At 48.0% G+C, this 12,603-nt stretch overlaps 1 protein-coding gene across 1 annotated transcript; it reads left to right on the top strand.

The window, feature by feature from the left end:
* The first annotated feature begins 2,037 nt into the window (after positions 1-2,037).
* On the top strand, positions 2,038-10,541 carry LOC133362547 (protein LSM14 homolog B-like). Its single transcript, XM_061581498.1, is given in 7 exon segments — positions 2,038-2,158; positions 3,799-3,956; positions 5,445-5,550; positions 6,560-6,784; positions 7,694-7,796; positions 8,927-8,995; positions 10,538-10,541. Coding segments are annotated over 7 exon segments (786 nt in total).
* Positions 10,542-12,603: the final 2,062 nt, after the last annotated feature.

Raw genomic sequence — 12,603 nt, 5'->3', positions numbered from 1 at the left:
AGACCCAGTGGTGAGCAACAACGCGCCGACCTTGGCAACTGGGCGCAAATGGAGGCCAGGAAAAGCAGTCCAGGAGGCAACAGCAGCCCTCAGACATGCTGACATTGTGGGTCATGTTCAGCAAGGGAGAGGAGGCTTTGGACTAACTAGCCGTGCTGCTTGGAGTAAGGCCAATGCACCAGAGCGGCGGAAGATGGTAGTGCAGGAAGTACGCCATCAGGAGGAGGCTGCAAGGTGGGCCAAGGCAGTCTCTCTTGCCAAACAGGGACAGTGGACTCGATGGGACAGTGTGGAGAAGAGGAAGATCAGCTGGAAGGATCTGTGGGCCATGGAAGCGAGGCGGTTGAGCTTTTCCATCAGAGCAACATATGACGTCCTTCCAACACCAGTTAATCTTCACCAATGGTATGGTGAAGATCCGGACTGTGCCCTCTGTTCCATGCCAGCCAACCTCAGGCACATTCTCACAGGGTGTAAAACAAGCCTCACCCAAGGACGCTACACTTGGCGTCACAACCAAGTCCTTAAAAACCTTGCATCCGCCCTGGAGGACAAGCGAACTGCCACCAACTCCCTACCACCCCCAGCAGCATCACACCCCTTACGGACGACCTTTGTCCGCGAAGGGGCTAAACCACCAAAGAGCGGCTCTACACCAATAGAGCGAGACCAGCTGCGCTTGGCCCGCGACTGGAAAATGCTAGCTGACATTGGCCGGCAACTTGTGTTTCCTCCGGAGATCGCAACCACCACCCTAAGACCTGACATGGTGCTCTGGTCCCGTTCGCTCAAGAAGGTCTTCATCATTGAGCTCACAGTACCCTGGGAGGACTCAGTAGATGAGGCTTATGAGCGAAAACATCTGCGCTATGCCGATCTAGCTGCTGAAGCACGGCATCATGGCTGGAACACAGAAGTCCGACCAGTGGAGGTGGGCTGCAGAGGTTTTGTGGCAACATCTACAACCAGACTGCTTAGAGACCTGGGAATTAAGGGCCAGAGCCAGCGTTCGGCAATCAGAGCTGTATCGGAGGCGGCAGAAGGCAGCAGTCAGTGGCTCTGGATGAAGAGGAAAGACCCCAGCTGGGCCCCAAAGTGAGAGGGCCAGGAGGTATGCAGTCAACAATGCTTGACTCAGGGATGAGGACGCCCCTGCCATGCATAGTCCCATGGGATGTTGGCTATCAACAACAAGGCAACTCCTATGACTAATTGGGAATGGGACGCAAGCGTAGGATTGATCACCCTGTCGCTGGCCGCCTTTGGGGAGGGTGTATAGTATGAAAGGCCGAAACACCCTAGGACCCAAAGGTTCACTACTGACGATGCGCTCCCCAAATTTCACCAGGCTCACTGTTCATGAACTCTTGGAAGTGCTTGCACAAAGGATAATAACATCTCATCCTGTGTTCTTTGGAATCCCCGTTGACAGGAAGAGGGAAAAAAATCCCCTCCCCCACAATTTGGCGCCCTTTGCACGACGCGACTCGGTGAGCAGCTCAGTTCAAACGGCGTGAACACGCGGGACGCATCGTGGGTGATCACCATCAACATCAACAACATCATCATCAACAACATTAACTACATCATCAACAACATCATCAACAACATCATCACCACCAACAACAACATCATCAACAACATTAACTACATCATCAACAACAACATCATCATCAACAACATTAACTACATCATCAACAACATTAACTACATCAACAACAACAACATCATCATCAACAACATCAACAACACCATCATCATCAACAACATCAACAACACCATCATCATCAACAACATCATCAACACAATCACCATCATCACCTCCTCCTGCCCGGCCCCACCCTCCCCTCTTGTTGTCTCCCGCAGCTCGAGCCGGCGGCGGCTACGAGCAGCAGCAGCATCATCATCAGCAGCAGGAGCAGCAGCATCATCAGCAGCAGCAGCAGCATCATCATCAGCAGCATCAGCAGCAGCATCATCAGAATCATCATCAGCAGCATCATCAACATCAGCATCATCAGCAGCAGCATCATCATCATGGCCACGTGGACGCTGTGCTTGGGCAGCAGGACCAGCTTGATCTCCATGGCCGGCATCCGCTACGAGGGCACCCTGAGCGGGGTCAACACGGACGACTGCACCGTCGCCTTGGCCAAAGGTCACGCACGGGGGGGTGGGGGGGGGGTCACGGGTCAAAGGGGGTGAGGGTTTAAACACTTCCCTGCTCCTGCGGAGGGAGCTGCTAGGAACACGTTGGCCAGGGTCAACGACGGTGACCAGGGCGTGGGGCGTGCTGTGTTCTGCAAACATGGCCGACTGTGAGGGCGGGCAGCACAAGGCGGCGTGAGTAGGTGAAACGTTGAGTTTTATAAGGGCACCACGGGGTGACCAGCCCCTCCCCACTCAGCCCCACCCTCCCCCACCCAGCCCCACCCTCCCCACCCCGTCCCTCCCTCCCCACCCAGCCCCTCCCCACCCAGCCCCACCCCTCCCACCCCCCACCCAGCCCCACCCAGCCCCTCCCCACCCAGCCGGATTAATCTTCTTGGTTCTTTCGGTAAAGTCACCACGTAGAAGGGGAATAATAAAAATAAAGCAATTAAATTACATTTATTATGTTTTCTTTTTATTGTTTCCCTTCTACGTGACTTTACCGAAAAGAACCGAGAATATGAATGTCTGCAGTCACGAAAGTTTTAAATCAAAATATAATCATTTTATTTTGCTACATTTCATGTCCAATATCTTTTCAGTTATGTGGGTGTAGGACATTGCTATTTGAGATATTTCCTGTTTCATCTCAGTCGTGAAGCTGAACTACAGTGACAATCTTTCCTGCTGTAACATTTTCAGATTTGCTTACTAAGATTAACTTTCGATGTGAAGCTTTCGTGACTGCAGGGATTCGTCTTCTTGGTTCTTTCGGTAAAGTCACGTAGAAGGGAAGTGATAAAATAATAAAAATAAAACATAATAAAATAATTGTCACGACGTTTCAGCCACAACGCAAGCAGCCGTCCTCAGGTGAAGAACAGGTCTGTCGAGAAGACAGAGTCTAAATGAAACACCACCAGGCTTGGAACGTCTATTTAAGCTTAGAGTCGCGGCATCTCTTCAGAAAGGTGAGAGACTCGATTATCCCGGAGTTTGTTGAAGGATCTTAAAGTTTTGTGTTCTTCACCTGAGGACGGCTGCTTGCGTTGTGGCCGAAACGTCGTGAGAATTATTTATGTTTATTTTTTTTATTATTTCCATTCTACGTGACTTTACCGAAAGAACCAAGAAGAATTGTGGTATTGTTACACTGGTCAACAAAAAAATTCTGGCCTGGACTTTAGCAGCTGTTTTAGACTAATTTCAGGGTGCCGATTCCAAATCTGATCTTAGATTTTCTCTCTCACATCTCATTTTTATGCTATCGGCATACCCCATTTTCATTGATTTTACCCGAATTAACTCTGTCACTTATGATTGCAAGTCGTTGCGAGTCAGTGACTGCTTTAGTGTTAAAACATGGTGCTGTATTTTTAGGATAGTGTGTTTACAATATCATTTTACGTAGATATCCACATTCACTTAATATTTTTCTTCCGCAAGTTTTTATTGAAAATGCAATATTTGACATCATCTCAAAAACCCGATGTGATAGACAAAAACCGACGCCAGGGTTGGGATGAAAAGCGCGACCTCCGATAGACACCAGGCGAGGTGGTTCACTTCTCACCACCGTGGCGCCCACACACCCACCACCACCACGGCACCGTTAGCGGCGTTAGCGTCGTCTTTGTGCGTGCGCAGTGCGTGTGTGCGGCACGGAGGGTCGCCCCGCCGAGCGCGCCGTCGCCCCTCGCGAGGAGATCTACGACTACATCATCTTCCGTGCCAGCGAGATCAAGGACCTGGCGGAGTTGGGGTGCCCGCTCTCCGCTCTGCACCCCCACCTGGCCGTCGTGCAGGTGAGAGGGGGGCAGTCGCTCTCTTCAACGCCAAACTGGTTGGTTACTTTTCTTAGGTTTTTTCGGTAAAGTCACCAGGTAGGTAAAACATTAAAATTAATAAAAGTAAAATAAAAATAAAAAACCACGACGTTTCGGAGGCAACACAAGCTTCCGTCCTCAGGTGGAACCGTCACAGCCACGACAGCTGTATCAAGTAAATGAGAGATTGCAGGAGCTACCACTCCGTTTATATAATGGTTGGACACAGCAGCGTATGTGAGTGTGAAAGCGATGGGTATGACCTTGTTATCTCGGCATCTCTTGAGGAAGGCCGGCGTCTCGAGAAGCTGTGACTTCTTGTCTCGTTGTCTGTTAAAAACTGTAACAGAGAAGTGGAATTCCTCCCCGTAGAGGGTATTCATTCTAGATTTTAAGCTTTCGTGACTGCAAGGATTCATATTCTTAGGTTGTTTCGGTAAAGTCACCATGTAGGTAAAACATAAAAATTAATAAAAGTAAAATAAAATAAAAATCACGACGTTTCGGAGGCAACACAAGCTTCCGTCTTTTACTTTTATTAATTTTAATATTTTACCTACATGGTGACTTTACCGAAAAAACCTAAGAATATGAATCCTTGCAGTCACGAAAGCTTCAAATCTGGTTGTTTACTTTAGCGGGCAGGACCCCACCGAGATATTTAACTCTGATCATTGGTTGTTTACCCTGTAATCTGGCAACAAAACTGACACCTTTTTTTTACGAGGAGTCGTGTTTGCACAGACCGCAATACCTGCGGTCGGAATGCAAAACAAAAACACCCAACTCTGATAATGATGCGAGATTTGAAGCTTTGGTGACTGTAAAAAATACATTTTAAATTAATAAAAGTAAACTAAAAAAACTTTTATTTTACTTTTATTAATTCTGATAATATATGCACTGTCCTTGAAATTGATTGGTCCACACCCGAGGCAGCTTTCCTTAGAGCCTAGTCTCACATGGTGTTGGACCAGATGACGCCAAAAGGCGCACAACTCAAAGACAATGCACCATCAGAGTATGAGAGCTCGGGGTAAGCATTTACACCATTGGAACCTCATTTGCCAGTAGAAATATGCTAATTGTTTTTTACCCTTCTATCTGGCAACAAAACTGACACCTTTTTTTTAGTTGTGCGCCTTTTGGCGTCATCTGGTCCAACACCATGTGAGACTAGGCTCTCAGGAAAGCTGTCTCGGGTGTGGACCAATCAACTTCAAGGACAGTGCACATACATTATCAGAGTTATGTTTTTTGTTTGCATTATGACTGCAGGTATTGTGGTCAATGCAAACATGACTCCTCGTAAAAAAGGTGTCAGTTTTGTTGCCAGATAGAAGGGTAAAAAACCAATGATCATATTTGTTGTTACTGGACACACTACGATTGATCCCGTCGCTGCGTGACCACCCACCCTCGCCCCCGTCCAGTCCTCGCCGCCCCAGGGCGCCCGCCCCCTGCCAGACGCGCCTCACCAAGCCCGCCGGCTCGTGCGGGACACGGCGGACGGACACCGTCCCTGCGGAGGAGCTGCAGGTAAACGCCGGGGATAGAAAGGTGGCCTGGCGTTGTACCGCCCGCCCGCCCCCCTCTTGTGCCACAGCCAGCAGCCTTTGCAGGTGCTCGCTAACGGAGCTTATCCTGACGTCGTACGGAAATCCGATGTTTTTTTATTTAAATCCTTTATATTAAGTTCACTTGCTTGCGCGCTTAGGACCGTGCAAATCTTTCGGTCGTTTTTTAACCCACTTCACGTGATCCAATCGAGCTGACATTTTGCACACAGACTCGTTGTGCGTGACAATTTATGATCGTGAAATTTTTTTTCCAAAATTTTACACTTTTTAGGACAAAAATATTATATTTAATTACCAATTTCTTAATGCTGCCACGCAATCATCTGACCCATAGGTGGCAGCCATCTCAAGCCAGACGACGAGAGGACTCTAGCCGCCACGCATATAAAGGATTTATAGTGAAAAACTTAGTTTTTACGGGTTATACTTGTTTAAATCCTTTATATTAAGTTAGCTTGCTTGCTTGCGTGCTTACGACCGTGCAAATCTTTCGGTCGTTTTTTAACCCACTTCCCATGATCCGATCGAGCTGACATTTTGCACACAGACTCGTTGTGCGTGACAATTTATTTTCCTGAAAAAATTTTTTTCAAAATTTTTACACTTTTTAGGTAAAAAAATATTTCATATTTAATTTAAAATACCAATGTGATAAAAATGAAACTCTTACTCAAGAAAAACAGAAATGAATAATAAAATAAAACCGATGCCACGCATATAAAGGATTTATAGTGAAAAACACACGCACACACACACGCGCACACACGCACTCACACACATTCACACACACGCACACACTTACACACTCACACGCACACACACACTCACACACACACACGCACATACACTCACACACACTCACACGCACACACTCACACTCACGCACACACATTCTCACACACACACACACTCACACACACTCACGCTCACGCACACACACTCACACACACTCACACACACACTCACACACACACTCACACGCAGCTGCACTATCTCCCACAGCCGCGAGGAAGAGCGCCACGGTGGAGCGGGGGGTGCAGACGTCCCCCCAGCGTCAGCAGCGACGGTGTCGGAGCACGAAGCGGATTGCCGCCCAGACTCCCCGTGGGGCCCCGGAGCCGTGCGTTGAGTTGGACGCGGAGTTTGACTTTGCGAGCGCCAACGCGAAGCTGGACCGCGAGGCGCTGGACAGGGAGTTCCGGGGCAGGGAGGCCAAGCGGAGAGAAGGTGGGGCACTCACTCACACGCTGACGCCACCCAACAACTCACTTCCTCCGCTGCTGTATCGGCAAAATATAAATCTTAGTAGTAGGTTTTTACCCTTTTAAACTGGTACAAAACTGACACCTTTATTCAAGGCATCATGTTTGCAATAACCACAACACAAGTAGTCAACAAAGCAAACAAAAAGAAGCAACTCTGATAATGATAATAATATGCACTGTCCTGTCATTATCAGAGTTGCTTCTTTTTGTTTGTTTTTTGACTACTTGTGTTGTGGTTATTACAAACATGATGCCTTGAATAAAGGTGTCAGTTTTGTACCAGTTTAAAAGGGTAAAAACCTACTACTATATTTTGCCACTGGTAAAAGAGATCTCATAGAATAGAAATCTTGTCACTCAAATTTGACACACTTCCCAATGTGGTACCGACTGCAAACTTGTCATCATCACGGTGGCTATGAGATGTTAACTACCTCGCCTGGTGTGCAGGAGGGCGTGGGTTTGATCCCAACCCTGACGATGCCTGCTGCTGTATATTTGGAGTTTGTGTGTTTCTCTCATCATCATCATCACGGTGGCTAGGAGATGTTGACTAACTAAATTACCTTAAAACCGTTGGAATACCTTGTGCCAGGAAAAGTGTGTTGACCATCTTCTTGGTTCTTTCGGTAAAGTCATCACGTAGAAGGGAAATAATAAAATAATAAAAATAAAACATAAAATAATTCTCACGACGTTTCGGCCACAACGCAAGCAGCCGTCCTCAGGCGAAGACCAGGTCTGTCGAGGAGACAGCGCCTGAATGTGTGTTGACCAGTGGAGTCTGGGTTGGGTGGGGGGGGCGGATCTTTGTGTGTTTAATTGCCCAGGCGACCCCCTCACTTCTGCCGTTGCGTCTCCCCTTGTGCAGCGGACAAGCCGAGGGGTCCCCGCACGAGCTCCCCCGTCTTCCTGGACGGCTGCTTCTACGACAAAACCAGGAGCTTCTTTGACAACATTTCCAGGTAACGTCCGTCTCTGCCGCTCGCTCGTGGTGTGTGTGTGTTCTTGTTAGATCTCCTCGCCTTCAAGTGCAACGCCTGCTGGGGGAGGCGATGGGGGAGGCGGCAGTACAGCAAGCGGGCTCCGTCTCCGTCTGTGCGGAGATGGTGTTGCTGTTCCCCCCCCCACCCACCCCCCACCTCGTGTATAGAAACTCACAAACGGAGTTGGCCTAACCATCCCAATATAGGATGACAGAGCTTGGGCAAATTGTTTGTGCCGTTCCTGGCACATCTGGAAAGTTTGGGCGTCGCAAAAATGTGTGACGTTAACTTGAATCGGCGCGCCAAAAAAAATTGCACGCCGCGTGAATTGCGTAGTTGCACTTGATTCGGAAAAAATCCCAGCCCCGAGAATAAGAGAAGGACGTGCAACTGTTTGACTGGGCACCAGACGAACATTTGTCTAGACGCAGGATGGCGTGCAGCCGTGCAGAGACCTCTCTGATGTCGGGTTTAGACCATTGGAACATCATTTATCAGCAGTAGCAGAATATGATCATTGTTTTTTTACCCTTTTATCTGTCAACAAAACTGACACCTTTTTTTACGAGGAGTCGTATTTGCATTGACCACAATACCTGCAGTCAGAATGCAAAAAAAACATAACTCTGATAATATATGCACTGTCCTTGAAGTTGATTGGTCCATACTCGAGACAGCTTTCCTTAGAGCCTAGTCTCACATGGGTTGGACCAGATGACGCATTATGGCTGCAGTTATTGTGGTCTATGCAAACATGACTCCTTGTAATAAAGGTGTCAGTTTTGTTGCCAGATAAAAGGGTAAAAAAACAATTATAATATTTTTTGCTGGCAAATGAGGTTCCAATGGTAGCCGTTTGCGACCCTGGTGCGGCCGGGTACGGGTAGGCCGTGAGTCACTGGTGAGTCACCGTTTGTCACTCATTCCGGGTAGGGTACGGGTAGGGTACGGGTAGGGTACGGGTAGGGTATGGGTACGGGTAGGGTACGGGTACCCGTTTGCGACCCTGGTGCGGCCGGGTACGGGTAAGAAATCAAAATCCGTCTGCGACCTCTGACCAGCCGTGCTCACCCCCCCACCCCCGCCCCTCCCCCCTCCTCCTCCTCCCGCCCCGCCAGGAATTGCCGCGTGACGTTGGCGGAGCAGCGGCGCCTGAACGTGGCGACGTTCGGGGCGGACCTCTCCACGTCGCTCGCTCGCCGCTCCCGCCGACGCGGGGCCCTGTGGGGGGGGGACGGGCGGCCGTGCGCGCCCAAAGCCGCCGGTGGGGGGGGCGGGCAGTCTCCTCCTCCGGCCGAGGTGCAGCCTAGACAGGTGACGACCGTGGTGACGGTGACAGCAGCTCAGCTTATTGGAGAGTATATTTAGTATATTGATGATTCTGATGTAGTTTATAATTACGGTCGCGCCCAAAGCCGCCGGGGGGGGGGAGGGGGGGGGGCAGCCTCCTCCTGCTCCTCCGGCCGAGGTGCAGCCTAGACAGGTGACGACCGCGGTGACAGCAGCTCAGCTTATTGGAGACTATATTTAGTATATTGATGATACTGATGTAGTTTATAATTACGGTCGCGCCCAAAGCCGCCGGGGGGGGGAGGGGGGGGCAGCCTCCTCCTCCTCCGCCGGCCGAGGTCCAGCCTAGACAGGTGACGACCGCGGTGACGGTGACAGTAGCTCGGCTTATACTGGTAGGAACGAAGTGGACCAGCCTACAATAGATTATATCGTCCGTCCGTCCGATGTCCGATTAGGTGTAGCAACATCGCCCCCTACTGCAAACACTTGGCAGGACCCTACAAAAACCTTTAGACTCAGTGAGGCTTTCCTGGCTAAACAAGTGTAACATTCCCTTATAATTCCCTGAGATAGTTTTTAATTAAAACATTTAAATTAAAAAGTAACTCACAGCGGCCTAAAGCCTACAGCTAGGCCTAAAGCCTAAAACTAGGCCTCAAACTCTCCCTTCGTATCGTATTTGTTCGCTCCTACCAGCCCACCCCGCAGGGACCTGTTTGGAGAGTATATTTAGTATATTGATGACACTGATGTAGTTTAAATTTACGTTTTTTTACGTGGTGGCTTAGCTGCTGCAGCTACCGTACTATTAACATTCCTTCCCTTTCTAGATTTGAAGCTTTCGTGACTGCGAGGATTCATATTGTTAGGTTTTTTCGGTAAAGTCACGTATGTAAAAAAATTAAAATTAATAAAAGTAAAATAAAATAAAAATCACGACGTTTCGGAGGCAACACAAGCTTCCGTCTTCAGGTGGAACCGTCACAGCCACGACAGCTGTATCAAGTAAATGAGAGATTACATTTACGAGATTACATTTACTTGATACAGCTGTCGTGGCTGTGACGGTTCCACCTGAAGACGGAAGCTTGTGTTGCCTCCGAAACGTCGTGATTTTTATTTTATAATTTTAATTTTTTTACCTACGCGACTTTACCGAAAAAAACCTAAGAATATGATTCCTTCCCTTTATTAATGCTACCCCTACTCCCTCCCTTCGATGCTGCTAATCCTGCATAATATGACTTTGAAACCCCCCCACCCACCTCCTACACATTCCACAAGTAGTGACTAATCCCATATCGGAATTTTCCACAAATAAACTACATTCCTCTGTTGATATGTGAGTCCCTTTGTCAAGGCGCTCTCCTCTAACCCAGCTTAAATATACGCTGCCAAGCCTGGCGGTGTTGATTCAGACGCTGTCTTCCCGGCAGGTGAGGGCGGCTCTCTGCAACACGATAACAGAAGTCTGTTGATGTTGCTTGTGAGGTTCTCCCCGTGAGAACACGCTGCTCCGTGGAGGATCAGAGAGAGACCATTTCATGGGGTATGCCGATAGCATAATAAGTATAACCCGTAAAAACAAAGTTTTTCACTATAAATCCTTTATATGCGTGGCGGCTAGAGTCCTCTCGTCCTCTCGCTTGAGATGGCTGCCACCTATGGGTCAGATGATTGTCTGCCAGTATTAAGCAATTGGTAATTAAATATTTAATTTTTTTCCCTAAACAGTGTAAAATTTTGGAAAAAAAATTTCACAAACATTAATTGTCTCGCACAACGAGTCTGTGTGCAAAATGTCAGCTCGATTGGATCACGGGAAGTGGGTTAAAAAACGACCGAAAGATTTGCACGGTCGTAAGCAAGCAAGCACGCAAGCACGCAAGCAAGCGAACTTAATATAAAGGATTTAAAAATGAGATGTGATGGAGCAAATCTTGAGATCAGATTTGGAAATCGGCACCCTGAAATTAGTCCAGAACAGCTGCAAAAGTCCAGGCCAGAACTACATGTTGTTGTTTTGTTTGTTGACCAGTGCGATACAATTTGCGTATTACATCGTGAACAACTTCTAAATCAACGAGCGCTCACACAGCTGCGTGGGTCTCACCCGCTGAGGTCAAGATGTGGAGGAGTTTGTTTCAAACGGCAGATGCTTGTCAACGCTCTCGTGCCCCACGTTAGAGATTGGAGAAATGTCGGCCACAATCGGCACGACGGAACGCAATTCTTCAAGTGACAATCCAGCCCTTTGCGGGGTTTGACCACGATCTGTCGTGTTGCTTCTTGACGTCGCTAATGCCGCTCACTGCTGCTGCTGCTGTTGTTGTTGTTGCAGGTTGCAGAGAACCACAGCTCCCACCCAGAGCGTACACATATCGGGGGTTTGTTTGATTTGAAAAAAAAAATGTTGTTGGGTCTGAAGAAACGTTACATTAAGGACTGCATGTGGGTTTCGATTTAAAGCTTTATTTCGTGACTGCAGGGATTCATCTTCTTGGTTCTTTCGGTAAAGTCACATAGAAGGGAAATAATAAAATAATAAAAACATAATAAAATACAATTCTCACGACGTTTCGGCCACAACGCAAGCAGCCGTCCTCAGGTGAAGAACAGGTCTGTCGGAAAGACAGCGTCTGTCTTTCCGACAGACCTGTTCTTCACCACAAGGCAAGCAGCCGTCCTCAGGTGAAGAACAGGTCTGTCGGAAAGACAGCGTCTGTCTTTCCGACAGACCTGTTCTTCACCACAAGGCAGCAGCCGTCCTCAGGTGAAGAACAGGTCTGTCGGAAAGACAGCGTCTGAATGAACACCACCAAGCTTGGCAGCAATATACGCAGCAATATACGCTGCCAAACCTGGTGCTGTTTCATTCAGACGCTGTCTTTCCGACAGACCTGTTCTTCACCTGAGGGCGGCTGCTTGCGTTGTGGCCGAAACGTGGTAAGAATTGTCATTTATGATGTTTTATTATTTCCCTTCTACGTGACTTTACCGGAAGAACCAAAAAGTCTGCATGTGGGTTTTGTTAATTGATACGCGATTCTTGCAATGTTTATGGTGTGTACACAAGGTATACACCGCGTTTGGTTGAACACTTTAGAGGTTTATAATTTTAAAGAAAGTTTTGAACTTTAGTCTAATGGGTGAAGGTAAAACATGTCTGTTAAGTCGGACTTTAAATTGTCTCCTGAAATGGGTGCTTTTGTGCGACCGGTCTTAATCTGAAATGAGCATGGACATGACAATTTAATTGAGTTGTGTTTGTATTTCACAAGGCAGCATTAAATGTTGCGGAATTTATATTGGCGCATTGGCCGTGGTGAAGTGTCTGGCGAAGATTAAAGTTGACCGGCTGTTGGCTTTAGAACATTGCTTCTTTGAATTTACTGCGTTGCTTTAGATTGCTAGTGTGTGTGTAACGGGTTCCAGAGACACTTGTAGAGGTAACTTCTTTATTACAATACAACACTCCAACAGTCCTGATACTCTGTTACAG

The sequence above is a fragment of the Lethenteron reissneri genome, unplaced genomic scaffold (genome assembly GCF_015708825.2).
Source record: "Lethenteron reissneri isolate LAM-NWPU_2019-01 unplaced genomic scaffold, ASM1570882v1 scaffold_1524, whole genome shotgun sequence".
Lineage (NCBI taxonomy): Eukaryota > Metazoa > Chordata > Hyperoartia > Petromyzontiformes > Petromyzontidae > Lethenteron > Lethenteron reissneri.
The sequence above is the reverse complement of the archived record's forward strand: the minus strand, read 5'-3'. Positions and strand labels throughout refer to the sequence as shown.